A 27,718-nucleotide genomic window follows, 5' to 3' on the forward strand; every position below is an offset into this window, starting at 1 on the left:
AACTTACCTTACCAGCAGGGGTGCAGCAGGGGTGCAACAGACACTCCACTGTTCCGCGATGCTATGCGCCTGACATTACACAGCGCGCCAGGTCACGGCGTGCATACGTCAGGAGGTCAGTGCAGTGTGGGACCATGGACGTGCTGTGGAGTGTCCGGAGGCCCCCTGCTAGAAAGGTTAGCATTCTGAGCGCAGCGGGAGACAACGGAGCAGGAGTAATAGCAAGCGCTTCACTCCCGCTCCGTGGTCACGTGACACAAACTAATCCTCGATGCAAAAAAGTTGCATCAAGAATTTTTGTGTGTCAAATTACTCGATTTAGTTGAGTATTCGCTGCTGCCCTACCCTGTTTATAATTTTTAAAGATTCTCTAGGTACTGGTACACTGCCAAGTGATTGGCGCAAGGCAAATGTGGTAGATAAAAAATAAAGACATTAAGAAATCCAGCTTCTGAAAAATGTGTCACTTTATTCCAACGTTAAAATCTCCACAAGGCAAATGTGGTGCCCATATTCAAAAAAGGATCTAGGTCCTTCACAGGTAATTATAGACCTATGGGCTTGGAAAGTATAGTCTGTAATTTGATTGAAAACAGGTTGAAGGACCCTGTCCAGAGAGTTGTGGTCAATGATTCCTATTCAGAATGGGCCGGGGTTATAAGTGTACCCCAAGGTTCAGTGCTGGGTTCTCTGTTATTTAATTTATTAATGATATCAAGGACGGGATTAATAGCACCATTTCTATTTTTCAAAATGACACTAAGCTATGTAATACTGCGCAGTCTATGGAAGATGTCCATAAAATACAAGCTGACTTGAACACTCTGAATGATTGGGCATAAACTTGGCAAATGAGGTTCAATGTGGATAAATGTAAAGTTTTGCATCTTGGTAGTAATCATTTCTGTGTTTCATATGTTCCTCATCTGGTGTGGCCTCATCTGGAATATGCAGTTCATAGAAAGGACGCTCTGCAGATGTAAAAAGTACAGAGGAGAGCGACTAAATAGTTATGAAGAAAGATTAAATGAATGAAATGTATTTAGTTTTGAGAATAGATATCTTAGGGCTCTTTCACACCTGCGTTATTGTCTTCCGGCATAGAGTTCCGTCGTCGGGGCTCTATGCCGAAAGAATCCTGATCAGGATTATCCTAATGCATTCTGAATGGAGTGAAATCCGTTCAGGATGCATCAGGATGTCTTCAGTTCCGGAACGGAACGTTTTTTTGCCGGAGAAAATACTGCAGCATGCTGCGCTTTTTGCTCCGGCCCAAAAAACTGAAGACTTGCCGCAAGGCCGGATCCGGAATGAATGCCCATTGAAAGGCATTGATCCGGATCAGGCCTTAAGCTAAACGTCGTTTCGGCGCATTGCCGGATACGACGTTTAGCTTTTTTAGAGTAGTTACCATGGCTGCCGGGACGCTAAAGTCCTGGCAGCCATGGTAAAGTGTAGCGGGGAGCGGGGGAGCAGCATACTTACCATCCGTGCGGCTCCCGGGGCGCTCCAGAGTGACGTCAGGGCGCCCCAGGCACATGGGGCGCTCTGATGTCACTCTGGAGCGCCCCGGGAGCCGCACGGATGGTAAGTATACCGCTCCCCGCTCCTACTATGGCAACCAGGACTTTAATAGCGTCCTGGGTGCCATAGTAACACTGAAAGCATTTTCAAATGCTTTCAGTACACTTGCGTTTTTCCGGATCCGGCGTGTAATTCCGGCAAGTGGAGTACACGTCGGATCCGGACAACGCAAGTGTGAAAGAGGCCTAAGGCGGGATATGATTAACCTATACAAATATATAAATGACCATACAAAAGAATACGGTGAAAAACTTGAGGTCATTTTACAAGGAACAAAGACAAGGGGGCACTGCCTCCGACTGGAGAAGGAAAAGTTCAGTTTTCAGAAGCGTCAAAGCTTCTTTACTGTAAGAACTGTGAATCTGTGGAAAAAAAACTTCCTCAGGACGTGGTCACAGCAGGAACAGTGGACAGTTTTAAAAAGGGTTTAGATGAATTCTTGAAAGTAAATGACATTAATGCTTAGGAAAATGTGTAGAAATCTGAGACTCACTTCCTTTGAGGGGGCTCCGTTCCAGATACAGGTGCAGAATCAAAGCACCTGTAGGTACTGAATGGACCATGGAGGAACCATCTACTCAGTCCGTTTGTGGGCCAACATTACAATACAGAACCAGAGGGCCCATCATTCCACATGATGGCCAGGAGCCTATCAAAGCCTAAAAACACCCAGCTTTCCCAGAAATGGATAAGTTGAACTTGATGAACTTATGTATTTTTTCAACCATATTAACTATGTAACATACTGCTACTCTGAATGACTACCATCCAATTCTATTAAGGCTAGTTTAACACTGCAGGCATAATTCCCCTAGGCCCGTGATGGCTAACCTCCGACACTTAAACTGCGGTGAAACTATGACTCCCAGCATGCTCCATTCATTTCAATGGAGTTCTTAGAACCGCCAAGCAAGTGTGCATCTTGAGAGCTATAGGTGCTGCTAGAGGTTAGCCATCACAGCCCTAGGCTGTTCCAGTAGAGAACAGCCTGCAAGAGCTATCTGGATCCGGCACTACCAGGTGTTACAGGAATGCTCACTGGCCCCTGTGCCTATAATGGGGTCCAACGGAGATCCGTCCGCTACATGGCAAATACGCTGAAAATCATAATTCAATATTTTGAGTGACTACTTAGAGATTATATCTGCTCATCACTACCAGGGTTATTGGACCCATTACAGTTTGCGTATCGCAAAAATTGATCAACAGATGCTTAGACCAGGGAGGTAAAAATTATGTGTGTATGCATGCATCTTTGTAGCATATAGTTCTTCCTTTAAAGGGAGTCTGTCATCTCATTTTCACCAATATAACTAACACTGCCCCATAGAAGATTGCAAACACTTTCCAAGCATACCTGTGTGTACTATATGTGTCTATATTCCATGTCAGGGTAAAGCACATTTATTCTGCTGAAAAACAGCTCCCAAGTGCCCAGCTGAACGTGAAAGTAAAAACTACGGCTATATCTTCTGATATAGTGGATATAATGCTGTGGTTCTGGTATAGTTTGAAAATTTGGAATATTTCTAGCTGGTACCAATCCTAAGATATAAGCAACCAAAGCAGCCCTCCCCTCTTCAGTCTGGTTTGCTTCGGGCACTTGGAGCAGCAGAGCTGGGCACTTAGGAGCTGTTTTCCAGCAGAATAATAGTGCTTTTCCTGGACATGGACTATAGACACACACAGATATGCTTGGAATGTGTCCGCAATCTTCTGTGGTACAGTACTCTTAGATATATTGGTGAAAAAAGAGGTGACAGACTTCCTTTAAAAGGCATCAATCCTAGCATGCTTGCCAAAAAGCTATAAGACCTTAGACTACCTTCTGTAGTGTGCAACTAGATATAGGACTTCCAAATTGGTCGACCTCAGGTGTTGAGAGTAGGGATAAAGTCTTAATGTGAATCACTTCAAGTATAGGGGCCCCCAAGGCTGTGTACTCGGTCTGCTATTGTATCCTGTTTTGTACACTAGTGATTGTGGGGCAACTAGCAGCTACAACAGAGAGGTAAACTTTGCAGATGATGGTGGAGAGACCGATTCAGAATAACAATGAGAGCCCATAGTGAGTTCATGGAAGATTTTTTTTTTGTCACAAGTTAGTGGAATATTAGACTTTGTAAGGAAAAAAAAAAAAAGAAAAATCATCATTTTCCGCTAACTTGTCACAAAAAATAAAAAATTCTAGGAACTCGCCATGCCCCTTACGGAATACCTTGAGGTGTCTTCTTTCCAAAATGGGGTCACTTGTGGGGTAGTTATACTGCCCTGGCACTTTAATGGCCCTAATGCGTGAGAAGTAGTTTGAAATCCAAATGTGTTAAAAATGCCCTGTGAAATCCTAAAGGTGCTCTTTGGAATGTGTGCCCCTTTGCCCACCTAGGCTGCAAAAAAGTGTCACACATGTGGTATCGCCGTACTCGGAAGAAGTAGGACAATGTGTTTTAGGGTGTATTTTTACATATACCCATGCTGGGTGAGAGAAATATCACTCTAAAAGTCAACTTTTCCCATTTTCTTATACAAAGTTGTCATTATAAAGAGATATTTCTCTCACCCAGCATGGGTATATGTAAAAAGACACCCCAAAACACATTGCCCAACTTCTCCTGAGTACGGCGAAACCACATGTGTGACACTTTTTTGCAGCCTAGATGCGCAAAGGGGCCCAAATTTCTTTTAGGAGGGCATTTTTAGACATTTGGATCCCAGACTTCTTCTCACGCTTTAGGGCCCCTAAAGTGCCAGGGCAGTATAAATACCCCACATGTGACCCCATTTTGGAAAGAAGACACCCCAAGGTATTCAATGAGGGGCATGGCGAGTTCACAGAAGATATTTTTTTTGTCACAAGTTAGCGGAAATTGATTATTTTTTTTATTTTTTTCTCACAAAGTCTCCCTTTCCGCTAACTTGGGACAAAAAGTTCAATCCTTCATGGACTCAATATGCCCCTCAGCGAAAACCTTGTGGAGTCTTCTTTCCGAAATGGGGTCACATGTGGGGTATTTATATTGCCCTGGCATTTTAGGGGCCCTAAAGCGTGAGAAGAAGTCTGGAATATAAATGTCTAAAAAACTTTACGCATTTGGATTCCGTGAGGGGTATGGTGAGTTAATGTGAGATTTTATTTTTCGTCACAAGTTAGTGGAATATGAAAAAAAATAAAAATAAAATCAATTTCCGCTAACTTGTGCCAAAAAAATGTCTGAATGGAGCCTTACAGGGGGGTGATCAATGACAGGGGGGTGATCAGGGAGTCTATATGGGGTGATCACCCCCCTGTAAGGCTCCATTCAGACGTCCGTATGTGTTTTGCGGATCCGCGATGTCAGTGTTTTGCGGATCTGCGAAACACATACGGACGTCTAAATGGAGCCTTACAGGGGGGTGATCAATGACAGGGGGGTGATCAGGGAGTCTATATGGGGTGATCACCCCCCTGTCATTGATCACCCCCCTGTAAGGCTCCATTCAGACGTCCGTATGTGTTTTGCGGATCCGATCCATGGATCCTTAAAACACATACGGACGTCTGAATGGAGCCTTACAGGGGGGTGATCAGGGAGTCTATATGGGGTTATCACCCCCCTGTCATTGATCACCCCCCTGTAAGGCTCCATTCAGACGTCCGTATGCGTTTTGCGGATCCGATCCGTGGATCCGTAAAACACATACGGACGTCTGAATGGAGCCTTACAGGGGGGGGTGATCAATGACAGGGGGGTGATCAGAGAGTCTATATGGGGTGATCAGGGGTAATAAGTGACAGGGGGGGGTGTAGTGTGGTGTGGTGTTTGGTGCTACTTTACAGAGCTGCCTGTGTCCTCTGGTGGTCGATCCAAGCAAAAGGGACCACCAGAGGACCAGGTAGCAGGTATATTAGACGCTGTTATCAAAACAGCGTCTAATATACCTGTTAGGGGTTAAAAAAAATAAAAATTGCATCTACAGCCTGCCAGCGAATGATTGCCGCTGGCAGGCTGTAGATCCACTCGCTTACCTGCAGTTCCTGTGAACGCACACGTTAGGCGGTCCGGAGGCAGTTAAATGTGAACAAGACAAAAGGAAATGGTGGTCAATTTTGGCAGATCCCACACTAGAGAATATTCCCTACTAAAGATTAGAGGTGTTGTAGTGGAAAGAGTAAGCAGTTTTAAACATCTGGGAAACTAACATGGGCAACCCACTTAACCCCATCAGGACCCTGCTTTTTTTCACCTTAAGGCCTTTTTCACGCGGGCGTCGCGTGTGAGGGACGGATAGGATGTGGGTGGGTGCGTTGTGGGAAAATGCGTGATTTTTCCACGCGAGTGCAAAGCGTTTTAATGGGTGTGAGAAAAACCCAAACCCTTCACATAAGTTCGGGTTTGGGATCGGTGTTGTGTAAATTTTTATATTTTCCTTATAACATAATAAGAATTTAATAGAATTTTTAATACAGAATGGTAAGTAAATTAGGGATGGAGGGGTTAAAAAAATAAAATTAAACTCACATCATTTACTTGTTAGTGCAACCTGGCTTGTCTTCTTTCTTCTTCTTTGAGGACCTGGGAGAAAAGGACCTTTGGTGACATCACTGCGCTCATCACATGGTCCGTCACCATGGTGATGGATCATGTGATGGACCATGTGATGAGCACAGTGATGTCACCAAAGGTCCTTTTCTCCCAGGTCCTCAAAGAAGAAAAACGCTTCACAGTGGGTGTGGCTTGGCTCCAGAAACGTTAGTAGCCTCATTTATATATATATATATATATATATATATATATATATATATATATATATATAAAACTCATTTTTTTTTTACACAATAAAAACACAGAGAGCGATGCAGATATTGCAGATGTGCTAGCGGCAATCTAGCAGCCCATGTCCCCAGCTCTATACCCAAAATCCAGATGACAGGTTCCTTTTAAGTGATGGCCAGATATGACGTACATGTACAGTGGATATAAAAAGTCTACACACCCCTGTTAAAATGTCAGGTTTCTGTGCTGTAAATAAAAAATGAGACAAAGATCAATCATTTTTAGAACTTTTTCCACCTTTAATGTGACCTAGAAACTGTACCACTCAATTGAAAAAAATAAAATAAAAAATCTTTTAGTAAAAATATAAAAATAAAATAATATGGTTGCATAAGTGTGCACACCCTTAACCCTTTAGGGACACAGCCTTATTTCACTTTAAGGACGAGGCCATTTTTGCAAATCTAACCAGCGTCACTTTAAGTGCTGATAACTTTAAAACGCTTTTACTCACCCAGGCCGTTCTGAAGTTTTTTCTTCACATACTTTACTTTATGACACTTGTTGAGGGAAGTGTCATATTTGAATATATATGTATATATGCCGTGACATATATACATATATATTAGCCCTTGTATATGGGCTCCTCCAGGTGGGATCTGTGGATATGCACAGAGATGTATGTAGGCCCCCTTGGCGACATGCATCTCTGTGTATACGTATTGATGGAAGTTATATATGTGCCCCCTTTATGCCCCTTTAATATATAATTATATATATATATATATATGTGTGCCCCCTTTATGCCCCTTTAATATATATATGTGTGCCCCCCTTGATATGTGCCCCCTTTATGCCACTTTAATATATATAATATGCCCCCATATGTAATGTCCGTTCCTATATGCCTATGGATGTGCCCCAAGCATCCATAGGCATATATGGCCGGAATCATGCCGCTTGCTGGAGGGGGGAGGAGACCGACAGTTGGACAATCATGTCCAGCGTCGGCCTCTACAAAGGACAGAGGATCAATAAGATCCTCTGCCCTTTGTCACCATCTCCGGCCGCGCCGGGGATGATGCTCCTAACAGAGACATGGGAACAAAGAGTTCCCATGCCCCTGCGAGTGGCTGACCTCCGGCGCTGTAATTACAGCGCCGGAGGTAAGCGTCCGCTTCACAGGCGGGAGGATCAAAGGATCCCCCCCCCCCCCCGGAAGCGCGCTCAGAGATCCTCGGGCCGGCGCGGTGACGTCATATCACCGCGCCGGCCCACGTATTGAGGCCGGCGGTGCGCATGCGCACGGCGCGAATAGGAAGACTGCGAGCGGGCGCCGCCAAGTTTAAATAGACCGGCGGCGCCCCGCTCAGCAGTCAGGTAAGTACACCATCAAGCGATCATCCCCTGGACTGACGAGCCCCCCTGGACTGACGAGCCCCCCCCTGGACAACGAGCATTAAGTATCATTAACCCCCTGAATTATACCCCCATAGCCCCCCCTGGACAACGAACCCCCTGATTTATACCATACCCTATACCCCCTCCTATATACTCCCCTGCTGCTCTATATACCCCCCTGCTGCTATTCTATACCACTAAACGATCCCCTGCATTCCCCTGGTTACCACAAACGATCCCCTAACCCTCTGTGTTCCCCTATAGCCCCTGTTTCCCCCCCCCATAACCTTGGGCTACCCTTACCTTCCCCGGTCCTGAGCCCCCACCCCCTGTGTCTCCCCCAGGATCCCTCCTATTCCCCGCTATAGTGCTACCCCTGTTACCCTTGCTGTGTTCAACCCTTATTTTGTGGCAGCCCTGTCGTGACATCCCCCAGGTACCTCACCCCTATTACCCCATAGGGATAGTATAGATCCAGGCGGGAGGGCTGTTATACCTGTATGTGTGTATTGTGTAGTTAGATTGTGGGTGGAATTTGGTAATGTACTGTGTAGTGTAGTCAGAACCGTGTTAGTATATTGTATTAGTGTGTGTATTTATATTGTAGTGTGTGGTTATAACAATATATATCTATCCCCTTGTTATAGATATATATAGTTATAAAACTAATACCTTTTTGGTTGTAAAGTATCGCCGCAATAGAGTTAGTATATTGTTGACATTGTATTACTAATGTATTATTAATAAATACCGTGACATTTATCCCCATTGTGTAATGTGTGATTACTAGTGGTAGTCAGTAAGGCGCGTGCAGCTAGTTTAGTGATTAGTGTAGGGCAATCAGTAGCGATTTGTTATTCATTAAGGCATAAATAGGCGGAGTCATCACAAGACGATTACGCCTATTTATGAATATTAATTATTGAGATTTACATAAATATCAATAATTAATATCCCCCTTTAACAACACTGAACTAAAATTGGGTCCAAAAAGTTCATTTGTTAGCATCAAAAAATTACCAAATTTGCAAATTTCAAAGTTTGTTTCTCTACTTCTGTAATACATAGTAATACCCCCAAAAATTGTGATGACTTTACATTCCCCATATGTCTACTTCATGTCTGGATCATTTTGGGAATATTTTATTTTTGGGGGAGTTACAAGGCTTAGAAGTTTAGAAGCAAATCTTGAAATTGTTCAGAAATTTTCAAAAACCCAATTTTTAGGGACCAGTACAGGTATGAAGTCACTTTGCGAGGCTTACATAATAGAAACCACACAAAAATTACCCCATTCTAGAAACTACACCCCTCAAGGTATTCAAAACGGATTTTACAAACTTTGTTAACCCTTTAGGTGTTGCACAAGAGTTATTGGCAAATGGGGACAAAATTTGAGAATTTCTTTTTTTTTTTTATGCTAAATTTTCAATTTTAACCCATTTTTTCCACTAACAAAGCAAAGGTTAACAGCCAAACAAGTATGTATCTTTATTGCCCTGACTCTGCCATTTACAGAAACACCCCATATGTGTCCGTAAACTACTGTACGGCCACACAGTAGGGCATAGAGGGAAAGGTGCGCCATATGGTTTTTGGAAGGCAGATTTTGCTGGACTGGATTATTTACACCATGTCCCATTTGAAACCCCCTGATGCACCCCTAGAGTAGAAACTCCCTAAAAGTGACCCCATCTAAGAAACTACACCCCTCAAGGTGTAAAAACTGATTTTACATACGTCGTTAACCCTTTAGGTGTTGCACAAGAGTTATTGGCAAATGGGGATGAAATTTGAGAATTTAATTTTTTTGCCAAATTTTCCCTTTTCTCATTCAAGGATTTATTGAGTTTTTCAAATAAGTAGATGTAAATGTAATACATAAAGGTAACATATTACAGTGTCATGCAATACCGTGTACATTATAAAGCAATTTCCAGACAAAGGAGGCAGCAAGGTACAATTTCTCATATGAAAAGGCATTAAGAACATGTGGCAACATACGAGTAAGAGAAGCATATTGCTCAAATGGAACAGAGAAGGCTATAGGAATCTAAGCCTAGTAAAACATGTACACAACAGAAAAAGGGGGGCATGTAACAATAGACCAAAGACAGAAAAGGAAGGTACAGGGGAAGCGGAAAGTGGGAGAGTACGGGGTTAAAGACGGGCATTACGAAACTCATCTGACCCCCGGAAAGTTTCCCAAGGGACACAGGTTTGAACGAATCGAGAGGTGTCCTGAGGAGAGACGCAGATGAGACAACCCCTTTAAGGAGCGAAACCTTAAAAGCAGGGATAGTCAAATCACAGATAAACAACAAAAGCGCTTCAGGAGCGTTGGGAATGGGTATTCCCGTAACTGCCCGCACAATACGATGTACAAAGTTCCAGTAAGGTCGCAAGACGGCACAATGCCACCAAATGTGTAACAAGGTGCCTTCATCAGTATAGCACCTCCAACAGCGATCTGAAACAGATGGAAACCATTTGTGAAGTACAGACGGCACTCTGTACCACCTGGAAAGAACTTTATAATTCGTCTCCTGTGCCTTAGTGGAAATTACTGCTTCCATTGAGATGGGGTAAGGCCATTCCCTAGGTCACGATTCCAGGCGTGGCAGAAGGAGGGGAGCTGGTCAGAGGTCTGGAGAGCAAGCAAGTTATAAATGGTGGAAATGTCCCTGAGGACAGCAGAAGGGGCTAGACACACCTGTTCAAACACTGTAAGGCTCCTGCGCAAGGTGTGGGTGGTACGTATAGAGGAGTAAAAATGTTGGAGTTGTACATATTCAAAGTTATGCCGGGGCGTATTTTAGAGGGCTCCATCAATTGGTTTAAGTGTTTCAGTCCTGTGGCAGTAAGGACATCACAGAACCGAAGGGGGCGCAATTTAGTACCAGTAAGGAAGGGTTTTGAGGAGTATCCTGGGCAAAATGCTGGTTTATCAGTAATCGGCGTTAGAGGGCCACAAATTTTCCCTTTTAACTCATTTTTTCCACTAACAAAGCAAGGGTTAACAGCCAAACAAGACTGTATCTTTATTGCCCTGATCTGCCGTTTACAGAAACACCCCATATGTGGTCGTACACTACTGTACGGCCACACAGCGGGGCTTAGAGGGAACGGAGCGCATGTGTGGTTTTTGGAGGGCTGATTTTTTTGCACTGGTTTATTTACACCGTGTCCTGTTTCAACCCCTCTGGAGTAGAAACTCCCTAAAAGTGACCCCATTTTGGAAACTACGGGATAAGGTGGCGTTTTTTGGGGGACTATTTTTAGGGTACATATGATTTTTGGTTGCTCTATATTACATTTTTGTGAGGGAACGTTACCAAAAATTTAAATGCTGAAATGTCATCTCCATTTGCCATTAACTGTTGAGGAACACCTAAAGGATTAATAAAGTTTGTATAATCAGTTTTGAATACCTTGAGGGGTGTAGTTTCTTAGATGGGGTCACTTTTAGGGAGTTTTTACTCTAGGGGGGCATCAGGGGGGCTTCAAAAGGGACATGGTGTCAATAAAAAAGGCCAGCAAAATCGGCCCTCCAGAAACCATGTCGGTCCTTTCCTTTTGCGGCCTCCCTTAAACTGATACAGCAGTTTACGACCACAAATGTGGCGTTTCTATAAACTGCAGTATCAGGGGAATAAATATAAACTTTTGTTTGGCTGTTAACCCTTCCTTTGTTACCGGAAAAAACGGATTGAAATTGAAAATTGCCAAAAATAGCGGTTTTGGCCCATTTTTTAAATATTTTTACTGTATTAATTTGGGTGGTTGGGTCATGGAGTATTTTTATATTGGAGATTCTTACGGATGCGGCGATACCTAATAAGTCAACTTTTTTTACAATTATTTTTTTACTTTAGACTATATTATCATTTTTGATAACCCCCAAAAAAATTGTAAGTCTAAGAGTAAATTTTTTTTTTTATTTTTTTTTTTGCGGGATGAGAGGACGGTTTTATTGGCACTATTTTGGGGGCTATATGACTTTTTGATCGCTTGCTATTAAACTTTTTATTATGTAAGGTGTATACTTTTAATAAATTATTTTAGTTTTTACAATTTTTTGGGGTGTCTCAAGTCTGAGAACCAGTTTTTTTTATCCAATGTCAGTGCTAAATTGGGATAAATTTAGTACTCCATGGAAGTGTGGTACTCAGTGAAGAAAACAATAATGCAGAGGCCCGGATGATCGGGGTACGTGTTAAACTGAGTGGTGGTTTCCTTCCGTATCCCCCTCCTGTGACACACTCTGTACCTTTTTTGGGTTCATCCCTTCTTTCCAGTATGGGGCACCACACCTGGAAAGTGTTGGCCAGGGACGATCCGGGCGCCTACAGTTCCCGAGGTACTCCGGCCTGCTCTTTCCCGGCCCGAAAAAATCAGGGCCTTGAGGACTGCCTCATAGAACTGAAGGAATGTCCCTGTGTTGGCAGTTCCGGGACAGCACAAAAGAGTTGTACATGGCAACCTGTACCAAGTACACCGCAACTTTTTTTGTACGATGCCCGGGTTTTGCGCATGGCATTATATGGCTTGAGGACTTGATCAGAGAGATAAACTCCTCCCATATACCGATTGTAGTCGACGATACAATCGGGCTTGAGGACCGTTGCCGCGGTACCCGTTACCATGAATTGTGGACAGTACAAGGACATCCCTCTTGTCCTTATACCTGACCAGCAACAGGTTTCCAGTGGTATAATGCAGACATTTCAGGATGGCCTCAACCCGGGAGCGTGTCATGGCCGTACTGTAAAGTGGGGTCTGGTAGAGGACGTCCCCACTCCAGTACAGCCTGACACTGGGTTTCTTGACCAGGCCCATATGCAGCACGAGGCCCCAAAATGTCCTCATCTCGGCTGCACTGACCGGCGTCCAGCCACCGGGCCTGGCCAAAAAGGAGCCCGGGTGTTGAGCAACAAACTGTTGGGCGTACAGGTTCGTCTGCTCCACCATCAGATTTACCAGTGGGTCACTGAAAAAATGACAAAAAAAAGTAATATTCAGTGTAGCCCACTGTGGAAATCTGAATTCCTGATTGGCCTACAAAATCAGGAATCACGGGCTCGTATCGCTCTGGGGTACACCAGACAAGTTCACCGGCAGGGTGCTCCGGTGGATTTACTGGTGGGCCGGAAAACTAGTACGAGCCCCAGAGCTGCTTGTACTAGGGTGGGCCACAGGGTCCCCAACATGGCGGTCCCCTTGCTCCGCCTGGCAGCGTTTCCGCCGCCTTGGGGGCTCATCATCATCGCTAGATGAGGAGGAGGACGCGGATGACAACAGGAAAGTGGGGTCATCCTCGTCCTCACTGGGACTCTCGGAATCGGGGGCAAACTGGGCGTATGCCTCCTCGGCCGAGAACGTCCGGCGGGCCATAGGGGAGTGTGTGTCTTTGTGTGTGTAAATCTTCATAGGTGTGCGTGTGTGTGATGGCACGGGTGTTCACGAACTCACCCTAAAACGAACAGAAAAATAAATAAAAAAACTAACTAAATAAAAGGGCAAAAAAATGTGGGGAAAAAAATTCAAAACCGCTGGTCAACCGTCCGAAGTTGATCAGTGGTGGGGTGTGCGATGCGCTAACAGTGGCCGGACGCTAAAAGTGCCGGCCATAGTCAGCGTACACAAAAAAAAGCGGCAGCACCCCTGGGGGATCTAGGGTCACACAGCTGTGCTGTGGACCCCAGACACCCTAACTTAAGGTAATGCAATCAAAGTTTTACAAACTAACTTTCCCTTTATTTTCCCTGCATAGCCCAACCTTTCCCTAAAGTACCTGCGTTCAGATGGGAGGTGCTGGGGCACAGATCGGGTCCTGGGGGGCACAGATCGGGTCCTGGAGGGCACAGATCGGGTAATGCTGGCACAAATCCACGAGGTGCAGCAGCGCTCCTCTCTCCTCCGGCTCCGGGACACAAAAGGAGGAGGAGAGGAGCGCTGGCAACATTTGAATCTGCTGCCGGCCCGCCCACCAACCAATCAGAGGTGTTCCTGAGAGGTAATGTCACAATCACCTCTCAGGATCACAGGATGGTGATTGGTGGGGTAAAATAACACCACCATCACCATCCTGTTCTGGGTTATCGGGTCTTCAGAGACCCAAATAACCCGGAAACGCAGAAAACTGCAGGTCTGAATTAACCTGTGGTTTTCTGCGATCGCCGACATGCGGGGGGGGGGGGGAAGGGGGTGTCATAGGACCATACATGACATGTGTCCTGAAGAGGTTAAACTAATACTTTGTTGAAGCACCTTTTGATTTTATTAAAGCAGTCTTTTTGGGTAGGAGTCAGCATGGCACATTTTGACTTGGCAAGACTTGCCCACTCTTTGCAAAAACACTCCAAATCTTGAGTGCATCTCCTGTGCACAGCCCTCTTCAGATCACCCCACAGATTTTCAATCGGCTTCAGGTCTGGACCATTCCAAAACTTTACGTCATAGGTCCTTATGGGGTTTAAAAGGGCTATCCAATTTCTCAAACCCCCCTCCCCACACACACACACACACACACACACACACACACACACGCGCGCCAGGCCCCTCACCGGTAATATACTTATCCCACTCCCCGCACCGCTGCTGCTTCTCCCTGCACACGGTTGAAAACATCCAGTGTCAGGGGAGGGGGGGCAGCCAATGGCAGTCAGGGGGCGGGGACGAGCCTCCCTAGCATCACCCGCGATGCTAGAGAGACTTATCGTCATCCGTGTGCGGGGAGAAGCAGCAGCGGTGATGAGGGTCCCGACACGTGTCCAAACAAATAGCAATAGGCTTTTATACAGGCATGATCGAGAGTGTCTCGGCCAGTAATTTAACCGCCTCCGGACCGCCTAACGCAGGATCGCGTTCCGGAGGCGGCTGTCTCAGGCAGAGTCACGCATCTATGCGTCATCTCACGAGACGCGAGATTATGCTCACAGCCGCCCCGCGCATGCGCATCGCGGGCCGGCAAAAGTTAGAGGAGCATTTCGTCATTAGCCTGCCAGCCAATGATCGTTGCTGGCAGGCTGATGATTTTCAAAAAAACAAATCATAAGCCCGCTAACACTTTATATTTATAAATATAAGGTGTTAAATGGCTTCGCTGCTCCTCTGCTGGTCCTTTTCGTCGGTTGGTTCCAGTAGAAGAGCACAGTTCACAGTGAGTACACACCAAACACCACACATAGCCCCAGATCACCCCCCATCACCCCAATTAACCCCTTGATCAATCACCTAGTGAAAGGGAAAAAAGTGATCAGTGTAAACTGTCACTTTTCTTTTCCACTGGTATTGACTGTTAGGTTTTAGGATAGTTTAGGCCCCTTGGTTAGGTAGTTAGCGATCGTTTAGCGCCCAGCCCACCGCACCGCAGTCACTGATTCGCTGATTAGTGTATCGCTAATCAGCATTTGTACTTTTATAGTATCTGTAAGTGATCAAAACTGATCACAGTCAGATCTATAATAGTATTAGTGTCACCTTAGTTCGCCCTCCACCCAAAACGCAGTTTTTGCCCGATAAGGCCTGATCGGTCGCCCATACGTGCGTTCACCCATGCCCGCCCCGCTGCAGAGACAACATTTATTTTTATTTTTTTATCACTGCAGAATCACTTCGCAAGCGCGGCGGCAAAAAAAATAAATCAGTTTTGATATTTTTTATCCATCGCAGTGGCCTCCGGTACTTTGCTAGCCTCCCATTTATAAGACAGGCTTGCTTTTTTTCTTGGGTAGTCTCAGGGAATACCCCCTAAATTTAGTAGTCCAAATGTCAAACAAGGGGTATTCTTCTAAAGAGGCCTACAGGCTTCTGACCCAATAGGATGAGGAATGGGAACCCTCATCTGACTAATCCAGCGGGTCAGAATATGGACCTGTAGAAAGCAGTGGCAGTCTGACCCAAAGTTCGAACGAGGAGGTTGAGGTCCCTGATACCACCAGGCGTACCCGGCCCCGTGTTGCTACACCACAGGTTGCGCAGGATCCGCTTCAAGGGCAGCAGAGTCGGGCTGGCGCTGTCGGATTACGTGGTGAGGCATACACCAGCAGTGCAGCCCATCCTGGACCTAGTACCAGCACTGCCGTAGAACATGGCGAAGTAGCGAGCACCAGAAGGGCAGTTGAAGCTGGTACGGTGGCACGTGCAATGGTTACCCCATCGCAGCCACTGCACAGACAGGCCCGTAGAGCCCCTAGAGTCCCTGAGGTGCTGGCAAACCCTGATTGGCAGTCCCCAACTTCAGCCACACCATTAGTTCCCCCTTTCACCGCCCAGTCTGGAGTTCGGGTTGAGACAGCTCAGATCGGTTCGGCACTGAATTTTTTGAGCTGTTCTTGATTGCGGAGCTCTTGGACATAGTCGTGGCAGAAACAAATCGCTATGCGACTCAATTTATAGCCGCCAACCCGGGAAGCTATTATGCCCAGCCTTTCCGGTGGAAACCCGTCCAAGTTTCCGAATTCAAAATTTTTCTGGGCCTTCTCCTCAACATTGGTCTAACCAAAAAGCATGAATTGCGGTCCTATTGGTCCACAAACTCAATTCATCACATGCCCATGTTCTCTGCTGCCATGTCCAGGGCACGATTTGAGGCCATCCTGCGTTTCCTGCACTTTAGCGACGACACCACCTCCCGTCCCAGAGGCCACCCAGCTTTTGACCGGCTCCACAAAATTCAGCCCCTCATAGACCACTTCAACAACAAAATTTGCAGATTTGTATACCCCTGAGCAAAACATTTGCTTAGACGAGTCCCTTATAAAATTTTACCGGGCGCCTTTGCTTCAAAACAATACATCCCAAGCAAGCGTGCCCGGTATGGGGTCAAATTGTATAAGCTCTGTGAAAGGGCCACAGGCTATACCCACAAATTTCGTGTCTATGAGGGTAAAGATCAGACCCTGGAGCCAGTCGGTTGCCCTGACTACCTGGAGAGCAGTGGGAAGACAGTCTGGGACTTGGTGTCACCCTTATTTGGCAAGTGTACCATTTTTATGTGGACAATTTCTACACAAGTCATTTATTCCTAGAACAGATTGGCTGCTGTGGCACCGCGCAACCTAGTCGCTGGGAATTCCCCCAACGGCTCGTTACCACCCGTCTTGCAAGGGGGAGAGGGCTGCCTTGTGTAACGAAGAACTGCTTGCGGTGAAATGGAGAGAAGCGTGATGTTTACATGCTCTCCTCCATTCACACAGACACGACAATACAAATAGAACGAGCAACCAGTGTCATTGAAAAGCCCCTCTGTGTTCAAGACTATAATTCGCACATGGGAGGGGTGGACTTCAGTGACCAGATGTTGGCTCCGTATTTAGTTTCTCGACGCACCAGACGCTGGTATAAGAAGGTGTCTGTATATTTGGTTCAATTGGCTTTGTACAATAGTTTTGTTCTCTACAGTAAGGCTGGGAGAACAGGATCCTTCCCCAAATTTCAGGAAGAGATCATCAAGAACCTCCTGTATCCAGAAGGTTCCGTAGCCCCAACCACCAGTGGAGTGAGCCGTCTACACGAGCGACATTTCCCCAATGTCGTTGCTGGTACCTCAACCCAACCGGCACCCCGAAAAAGATGTCGTGTCTGTAACAGGAGTGGAATAAGCCGTGACACCCGCTATTTCTGTCCTGACTGCGCTGACCACCCTGCCCTATGCTTAGGGGAGTGTTTCCGGAAGTACAACACACAGGTACACTTAGCATAGGGATTGCATCTCACAGGACAGGCACACAGGACTATTAGGGCCCTTTCATACAGAGCTGCTGCTCACCTCTCCTTTCACCTGGGACAAACGGCATAATGTACTTCGCCACATCTCTGGGCGCTTTGCGCTTTGCACATTGTCCCATGGGGAAGGAGAGGTTTGTCCTATAGAGATTAAAAAATAAAAATAAAAAAAAATCACCGGTAAGCAAAAAAGTTAACGTTCTGTTATATAAAAAAAAATGGGAAAATTGTCTTTTGCCAAGATATTTCTCTCACCTAGCATGGGTATATGTAAAAAGACACCCCAAAACACATTGCCCAACTTCTCCTGAGTACGGCGATACCACATGTGTGACACTTTTTTGCAGTCTAGGTGGGCAAAAGGGCCCACATTCCAAAGAGCACCATTAGGATTTCACAGGGCATTTTTTACACATTTTGATTTCAAACTACTTCTCACACATTAGGGCCCCTAAAATGCCAAGGCAGTATAACTACCCCACAAGTGACCCCATTTTGGAAAGAAGACACCCCAAGGTATTTTGTGATGGGCACAGTGAGTTCATGGAAGTTTTTATTTTTTGTCAGAAGTTAGTGGAATATGAGACTTTGTAAGGATTTTTTTTTTTAAAAACCCATCATTTGTGACAAAAAATAAAAAGTTCTATGAACTCACTGCCCATCAGCGAATACCTTAGGGTGTCTACTTTCCAAAATGGGGTCATTTGTGGGGTTTTTCTACTGTCTGGGCATTGTAGAACCTCCGGAAACATGACAGGTGCCAAGAAAGTCAGAGTTGCTTCAAAAAGCGGAAATTCACATTTTTGTACCAAAAACCGTAAATGCTATAACTTTTACCCAAACCCTTTTTTTTTTTTACCAAACTTTTTTTTTTTTTTTAATCAAAGACATGTAGAACAATAAATTGAGAAAAATTTATATATAGATGTCGTTTTTTAAAAAAAAATTTACAACTGAAAGTGAAAAATTACATTTTTTTGCCAAAATTTAGGTAAATTTCGATGAATAAAAAAAAAAAGTTAAAATGTCAGCAGCAATGAAATACCACCAAATGAAAGCTCTATTAGTGAGAAGAAAAGGAGGTAAAATTCATTTGGGTGGTAAGTTTCATGACGGTGAAAGTAGTGTAGTGCAGAATCATAAAAAGTGGTCTGGTCATTAAGGGTGTTTAAGCTAGGGGAGCTGAGGTGGTTAACAACTTGGTTCGGAAATGCTACGGTGAAGAATAGCAAAGCGCTGGCTAGAGTAACGCGATCTTTGGACCATGCCATTGAATGTTCTCTCAAGGCCCTGAAAAACATTTACGATTGCCAGGTAAGGTATAGGGCAGAAAAGACAATTAAAGATTCTACTAACCAGGACAATAACCATTTCATAACGCTGAGATCAGGAAGAAGATACGGCAGCCTAACAGCGAAAGAGCAGTTTCGGAAGAGTTTTTCCATAGGCAGTAAAAATGAATTGACCCCAAAAAAAAAAGCTATGAAAGTGAAGAAAAACGCAGCTAAAATTTTTTCGTTTGTTTAATAATCCTTATAGAATATCAGCCAAAATCTGAAAGTGGTGATTTTTGCCCATTAAGTGACAAAAACAGAAAAAGGGTGCTAAAAACATATTGGGTCAAACAAATGAGATAAAAGCTCTCTCTTATTCGGATCACTATGAGCAGGTGTCCACTCTTTTACACAGCCAGCACCCACTGCTAAGCCCACTCCATACTCCTTCTGCTCTTACAATATAAATGTATGGAATATGTCACCATAGATTTAAGGGTACTTTCACACTTGCGTTTTTCTTTTCCGGCATAGAGTTCCGTCAAAAGGGTTCAATGCCGGATAACAACTGATCCGTCATATCCCCATGCATTCTGAATGGAGAGTAATCCATTCAGCATGCATCAGGATGTCTTCAGTTCAGTCATTTTGACTGATCAGGCAAAAAAAAAAAAAACGTAGCATGCTATGGATTTTTCTCCGGCGAAAAAAACGGAAGACTTGCCGGAATGACTGATCCGGCGTTTTTCTCCATAGGAATGCATTATAGCCGGATCTTTCGCTTGCCTGATCGATGGATCCGGCTTTCCTTTCTGCGCAATCAAATAGGAGGAGCTGTGGGCGCAGTCTACTTCCTGTAGTCTCTTCGATCCTGCCTGCGAGGAAGAAGGGAGGACGCCATTAGAGGTGAGTAGAAAGTTGTTTTTTTCTTGTATTTGTTTACAGTAAAAATAAATCTAAGCAGCTCCTATGTATTTATACATAGGAGCGGTAGTAAATGGGTCATGCTAGGAGTAGTAGTGTTGTTGATTACCACTCCTAGCATCCACTATGTACTTGCACCACATGCAGTGCCTATGTAGATTTGCATAGGCAATGCAGGTTGTGCAAGTACATAGTGGATGCTAGGGGTAGTACTCCTACAACATGGTAACTCAATTTTTTTTTTTTCTCATGTAGTCCAAAAAATATACGGTACAAAGAAAATTGTTGCCTGGGAAAAAAAAAATCCTTAAAAAATCCTTAAAATTTGCCTTGTTCGCAAGATCAGGGAAACCCAAATAGGCCAGCCAGACCTGAATTTAATATTTTAAACATTTCGACAATAATGTTAAGTAAGTATTATTTGTGTGGGTTTGTTGTATTATTAATGGATCTTCTACTGAGGCCAGGAGCTCTGCTCCGAGACGTCGTCGACATGATACGGTAAGCAAATTTTTGAAGAATTCACTATTATAATATTATGAACGCATTGTAAATATTTAATTTTTTAATTTCACAGTCATCTGCGGAGGAGAGGCCTCCCGGCCCAGAGACCGCAGGAGAGGAGGAAGTTGGTGGTGGTTGAAGTTGGTCACTGCTACCTATAGTGAACATCAATATTTTTTTTTTATTGTTGTTGTGGCAGGTTCAATCAAATACTAAACCATTTTTGATGTCTGAAAAAAAATATTATAATATAAATTTTTTATTTTTTCTTGTAGACAGGGACGACAAACCTTGTGCGTTGGCGGTCAATGAGGGACCACTATAAGAAGGACTATAATGAGGCAGTCCAGAGCAAGCCAAAAGCAGGCCGCATTAGGTTTTCTTCGTAGAACCCTACAGCTGTGAAGGTAAGCTCTAATGTTTATAATAATTATGAATGCTAATCTCCAATCTAGGTGTGTGGCCCAGGCAGACTATCATTTGACACTCTGTCCGGGACATCCACATATAGTTCTCAATTTTTTCATAATTTTTTTTGTTTCCTTTACAGCACATCAAGCAGTACTCGGGCGCCCGAACGTCCTCGTGAAGTCCTTCCAGAGGCTGGCACACCAGAGGCGGTCCCCGAACAGCCGCCCACCGCGGGTCCCTCTCGTCCCACTCCACCAGCTGGTCGGGCCCTCAATGTTCCCCCTACTTGTGCCCTCTGGCGACTCAACAATGGCCACAATGGCAGCACTTTTTGAGGCACTGATGCGTCGCCAGAGGACCTGTAGGAGCCGTCAGGTGGACTACGAGGATCTCACAAGGCTCATTTACGAGTCCTTGATGGGATTCAACAATAGAGTTGCCGCTTTGGAGGACGTCTGCAGGAGCGGGCGGTGCAGACGTCGTAGTTGGGTCCGGTGCATGACTATTCGTTATCGTTGCTCCCCGTGATGGAACGATTTATGCCCCGACCAGGTGTTTGAGGCCCGAAGAAAGGTGGACAGTGTCCTGTGGCAACTACAGCACCGCTCCACATCCTATCCCCCGTCCATGCCCTATCCCCCATCACAACCTCAACAACCCCCTTCCCAAACTACCTACCCCCATTTCCAACCTCCTCAGCCCCCATCTCAGCCTCCCCAATCCACTGAGCGCTTTACTCAACACTTTTCTCCTTCTCCTCATTACTTTCCTGCAACCAGTTTCAACACTCCCTCTATTCTTGCTCGGTCAACTCCTTCTCCTGCTCCCCCCTCCAGATTGCATACTCCCTCTGTCGTACTTGCCCCAACACACAATTATATGTGCACAGGGCACACGAACAGGACTGAGGGGGACCAACCAGTGTTCAGCCCTCCACAACCCAACCTTCTACTCCCAGAGGTCCTACATACAGGCATTTGTAGCCTTTAAAAAAATAAAAATAAATTATATACATATATATATATATTATTTACAAATATTATCCTACAATAAAATATTTTTGGTTTGAAAATTTTAATTTGTTTTGTATATTTTTTTAAAAATAAATTTTAACATCTCACATCACTTTTGAAGCGACCTATACTTGGTTCGCTCCAACAGCAATGCGAGATTACTTTAGTGTATGTAGAATAGGCTTGACAAAATCTACCAACGCCTGTGGACCGACACAAGTATGTGTCGCTTCTCTAGCGTGGGGAGATTTAACAAGAGTCTCCATAACAGGCCTGACAGAATCTACCAGCACCATTGGAGTGACAAAATTATGTGTTCCTTCTCTAGCATGGGGAGATTGAAAATTAGTCTCTATAAACATGCCTCACATAATATGCCAGTGGAGCGACGCAAGAATGTGTTGCTCCTCTATCGTGGGCAAATAAATATATTTAAAGAAATTACAAGTATGTTAAAAAATTTATTGAACCAAAAATCCAATCGACAACAAATACAACACACTGTAACCACCAACAAACAGGCAAACAAACAGAAATTAACGGTTATTTGAAAATTAATCACAAAATGTTTATACAAATCGGTCCTGCCAGTCCACCCTTCCTGCATCAGAGCAGAAATAATCCACAAAACAGTCTCATCCGTGAAACCGCTACACTTGACCGAGGTCCAAAACTTTGAATGCTTGCCATCTCGCTGTCCTCCGGTATCTGTTCCAAATTGAGTGGTTCTTTTTTAAGGAGGTAGTTGTGTAACACCACAGCAAACTTTACAATCTCGTCGACCGATCCAATCTTCATATGAATTGGTTTAGTGAAAATCCTCTATTTTGCTACCAAAATTCCAAATGTGCATTCAACCATTCTTCGAGCCCTGGTCAAGTGGTAGTTGTATGTGCATTTTTTGTATATATAATCCGCGGCTTGAATACGGTTTCAGAAGATTTCCACACATTTGGAAGGCCTCATCAACAACGAATACAAATGGCATGGGTGAGTCCTCTCTACCTGCCAGTGGTTGAGCAGAGGAAAATCAAATTGTCTGTTATATAGACTATGGCCCATATAAGAATTTTTAAATACCATTGAATCATTCGTGCGTCCATAGGCCCTTACGTTGATGGCAACAAAACTATATTGTGCATCTGCGATGGCCATTCAGATTATCGAGAAATATTTCTTGTAGTTATAAAACTCTGATCCGGTTCCTTGGGGCTTGATAATCTGAATATGTTTCCCCTCTACCGCACCGATGCAGTTGGGAAACTGACAAACGTTCTAAAAATTTTCAGCTATTTCTGTCCAATGCTGTCTAGTTGGATGTGGAATAAATTCATCATGCAGTTGTTCCGACAAAACACGGCATGTCTCCTTCACATTTATGGAGACAGTTGATATGCCAAGGCGAAATTGAAAATGGAGTGAGCCGAAACTTTCTCCACTTGCCAGAAACCTAAAAAAAAAAATATATATATAGGGTAATCATCATAAAAACATTTTCAAAAAACATAATATACTAGGCACATCAATCGGACACAATTCTATGGGCCCTTATTTCCATTCTTTTATTTGGTCAAGATTTTTTATGTATTTATATAATTTTTTTGAAAAAGCAACGATAAAGGTTTGCTCTCCATGGTGACCAATATTGATCACAGTTCATTCAACATCGTTAATGACCATTATATGGATGAAAACTTTAGCATACAAGATGTAGAAGTCAAATTAATAATGCTAAGCATCATTTGTGGCCAAAATTATGCACTTTGTACAGTGATGCCAGAATAACGGAGCAAATTTGGGTTCAAATACATTTATGGTGTCACAATAAATCCTAAAATATCATCCGTATAAGTATGTATCATAAGTATGTTCTTTACCTTATGGTCAGCAATAGGCATTCTGCTGGGGAAACACAGCGGCGGAAAGTGGGGTCTTGTCTTTGAATGTGATGTGACACACGTTGTAACAGATCATCAAAACTTTCTACGGTCATCCGCAAGTAATAAAAAAAAAAAAAAATCACGATAATACCTCAATTCAGGAAACAGTTTAAAAAACTCCCCTTCTTATTCTTGCAGAGGTTATTGGATGCACCCAATAGCGACGATTGCGACGCCGTCTGGCTCGAAGACGTCTCCTCCAGCGTGAAACTAGGATTAGGGCCTGAAATCCAAAACGAATATGGTCCGGCATCATCTCTGCAATCTTCAGAGGGAGCTTCTGAGTGGTAAGTGACCTTCGGTTGTCTTTTATAGCCACTGTAGTATTTGCATACCAAATTGCATCTCTTTCAACTCTAAAATTTGAATACCGGATCCGTCTTTCTGTTTAAAAACTGAAGAAAACTGAATAGACAGATACGCTATTATGACAGATCCGGCAGACGGATCCGTCAAAAACAGTTTACGGTATGAAACGGATTGACGGATCCGGCTTGAATTTCCGTCGACGGACTGACGGATCTGTTGCATGAAAAATGTCCGGTAATGTTCGGCAGCCAATTCCGGCGACTGAACTGCTTGCCGGATCACCCTGCCGCACGTGTGAAAGTAGCCTAATATAAAAATGTGATTGAAATCACACGGTCATTTTCAAACATTTTTTTTTTTTCTCTTTTAACAGAAGAACAAAAAAACAAACAAAAAAAAAACATTATTTTACTTACTTTTGCACTCACCAAGTGCTCTTGATTGCTCTGTGAGAAAGTAAACGTTGCTGTTAGGCTGCTGTCTGTATACCCGCTGAAAAACAAAAAATAGTTACAATATTGGCCTATTTGCAGAATTTAATGGGATGTTGATTCGGATGTTTAAGTATAAAAGAACCAAGCACAGTAAAAAACACATCTAGATCAATATATCCTCCTACAATGTTTTAACATGACATTGCACATTCAACGCCACATTGTGACATCGTATAACTCCTGTGGGGCATAATAAGAAAAATATTTAGAGAGTAATTTTTTTTTTCTATTTTTGAGATGTCACAGGGACATATCAGCAGTGTTGATTGGTGTGGGTCTCAGCTCTGATGCGCTAGAACGAGGGGTCAGAAGCGCTTAGTCAAGCGCAGCTTCTCCTCACTGCTGAGCAAGAGACTGTAGACAAAAATCAAAACATACTGTAGTTGTTGGAAGCCATCAAGCCAAACCTGTAATCCTGCTATATTGATGCACGGATCGATACCTGGATCAATGTCCATCTTCCTTTTAAAAAGGGGTTGGGCCAAAAAGAAAGGGTGCATAGAACAAGATTTGCCAATTTTCTTTTTATTCAAGCAGTAGCAAAGTAGTACAAAGGTACTTAAATCTCTCAACAGTAACAAGTAATACTTGAGTAAACATATATTCATACAACATGTAGGTTCACATACACTATAGTTGGAAACAACCCATGAAATACAGTAATAGTGTAGTCAAGATTGCAGGAACCTGAGATTGGATGAGTGCCTAATATAGCAGAAGGATGATCTAGGGCAGTGATGGCGAACCTTTTAGAGACCAAGTGCCAAACTGCAACCCAAAACCCACTTATTTATCGCAAAGTGCCAACACAGCAATTTAACCTGAATACTACAGTCCAATATAGTATATCTCCCATGTACTTTATCATTTAGCTATAATAGCCTGCCTGCATTCACTGCACTGCCTTGGCTATTAATAGTGTGCCCTGCACTGATGAATGGCAGGAAAAGTCTCATATTGATACGCCATAGACTTTTTACAGGGTGCGGGTGCCCACAGAGAGGGCACGGAGTGCCGCCTCTGGCACCCGTGCCATAGATTCGCCACCACTGATCTAGGGGGATCACATTTACACGAAGACAGGGGTAATAAAATGACAGCTAATGGGTCAGTGGATGGGTAACTTTAAAGGTGGGAGGGATGGGGGGGGGATTACTGTATTAATGACGGGAAGATCAGAAGATCAGACAAAGCCTCGGAAAAGCCTCCATGGTTGCCATATCTTCAGAAATTTCTGGCGGTTCCCCGCTTCCCATGCCGCTAATTCTTCTAAGCGGTATAGCTGATCTGCTTTATCTAACCATTCCATTTGTGGTGGAGGCCTATCAGATTTCCATTTCAGCGGGATAAGTAGCCTAGCAGCAGTAAGTAGGGTCGTAGGCAGATTAGCTTTTGACGGCGTGAAGGGTTGGCTTGGGTAACAGAGTAGTACCAGTTTAGGGTCAAGTAACATTGGGCACTGTGGGGAGCAGATCTGGTAAATAGTAGCTTCAACTTGAAGCCAAAAAGAGCGTATTTTGTGGCAGTTCCACCATATGTGCGATAGTGATCCCGGTTCAGCGCCGAACCTCCAACATATATCCGGAATGGTCGGGTTTATTTTATGGAGGAATACAGGTGTTTTATACCACCTGGTTGTGAGTTTGTACAGGAAAACTCTTTCAAACTCACAACGTGAAAAGCCATGAGAGTTGGCCAATATAGTTGCTATCTCAGGGGCTAAAAATTTAGTAGAGAGCTCCGTCTCCCACGCAGAAATATGGGACACAACCGGAGGGGCATCTGAGAGGAGGAGCTTGTACATTTTGGATAGAGCTTTTGAGGTAGGGAAGGGTAACCCCACTTGCTCTTCAAGCCTAGTTAGCGGGGTGTCATGGGGGGGGGGATCTTAAGTTTCTTAATGTCCTTACGGAAGCTTAATACTTGCAGGAAAGAGGTTCCCTTGACCAGTGGCATGTCTAGTAAGGACGACCAATCCAGCCCCCCATTTTGGCTTCTGTTTCTATTGGATGATCATGAAGAAGAGCCCACATCGACGCTGGTTTGCCCGCCATAAAATTTAAACCTCTGATCACTTGTAGCCTTGTAGTAAAGGCGGATATCAGGTAGCCCAAATCTACCAAACCTTCTTTCTCTTGTTAGAGTCGGGTAGGCTACTCTAGCTTTTTTACTCTTCCAAATGAAGGAAGAGAAGATTCTTTTGATGTCATTGAAGTAGACGTTAGGCAGCCAGATAGGTAGTGTTTGTAAAAGGTATATGAATTTGGGGACAATGTAGGTCTTTAAGTAGTTCTTCCTGCCCATCCAAGAAATAAATATGAGCTTTACTGTCTGTAGGTGCTGTCGTATGTCTTTCAGAAGCGGGGCATAGTTTAAACCGAATAAGTCAGTTGGATTGGCAGAGACATGCATGCCAAGATACTGGAGAGAGCGCGGTGCCCATGTGAATGGGGTGATGAGTTGAAGGTCTAGAACAGGGCTGGCCAACCTGCGGCTCTCCAGCTGTTGTAAAACTACAATTCCCACCATGCCATGCTGTAGACTGACACCTGTAGGCTGTCTAAGCATGCTGGGAGTTGTAGTTTTGCAACAGCTGGAGAGCTGCAGGTTGGCCAGCCCTGGTCTAGAACAATATTCTGTGGGCATGTTATGTTTAGCACTTGTGATTTACTGTAGTTTATTTTAAAATTAGATAGGAACCCAAATTCCTCAAAGATTCTGACGAGTTCAGGGAAGGAGGTCATGGGGTTGGAGGTTAGAATAAGTAGGTCGCCCGCAAAAGCCGCCGCAACATGGGAGTAGTTACTAATGTTAAGTCCAAATATCTTGGGATTCTGTCGGATTTTGCATAATAGGGTCTCCATTACAATAATAAACAATGCCGGGGATAGGGGGGCACCCCTGTCTGGTCCCGTTAGTAATTAAAAAGGAGGGGGACAGAGAGCCATTGACCCGGACCCTGGCAGAAGGGGCTGAATAAAGAGTCAATACTGCATTGATTAACTGGGGAGAGAAGCCAAACTTCGACATGGTGGCAGACATGTAATGCCAGCTAACTCTGTCAAAGGCCTTCTCCACATCAGGGCTTAAGAGGGCTAATGGCCGGTGTTTCGATCTTGCCCAGTCAATCAGATGCAGCAAACGCTTAGTGTTCTCATTGCCCTGTCTGCCATGTACAAATCCTACTTGTTCCCTGTTGATTATGTCGGGAAGAACCGATTGGAGTCTGGTAGCTAATATCTTTGCCCACCATTTGATATCTGTATTCAATATGGAGATTGGTCTGTAATTTCCGCATGACGTGAGATCTTTATTAGGTTTGTGAATTATGGTTATGTGTGCTTCCAATGTTTGGGAGGGAGAATTCCCCCTGTTAAAAGG

The 27,718-nt window shown here is 44.2% G+C and overlaps 1 protein-coding gene across 13 annotated transcripts in view; it reads right to left on the reverse strand.

Moving 5' to 3' along the window:
* LOC122945246 (asparagine synthetase domain-containing protein 1-like) overlaps positions 1-27,718 on the reverse strand; it is a 178,292-nt gene that overhangs the window by 72,593 nt on the left and 77,981 nt on the right. For 6 of the 13 annotated variants that reach the window (XM_044304251.1, XM_044304250.1, XM_044304252.1 and 3 more), the window contains exon 3: positions 24,260-24,335. Coding sequence is in view for 8 of the 13 variants with exons in the window: in XM_044304260.1 (XP_044160195.1) it covers positions 24,260-24,335 (76 nt within the window). In the remaining 5 variants the exon portion in view is untranslated. Of the gene's footprint in view, positions 1-22,086; positions 23,045-23,471; positions 23,578-23,620; positions 23,758-24,259; positions 24,336-27,718 lie in introns of those variants that run through there. The other 7 variants (XM_044304253.1, XM_044304254.1, XM_044304262.1 and 4 more) reach the window with 4 other exon arrangements.

Source organism: Bufo gargarizans, chromosome 8 (assembly GCF_014858855.1).
Source record: "Bufo gargarizans isolate SCDJY-AF-19 chromosome 8, ASM1485885v1, whole genome shotgun sequence".
Taxonomy (NCBI): Eukaryota; Metazoa; Chordata; class Amphibia; order Anura; family Bufonidae; genus Bufo; species Bufo gargarizans.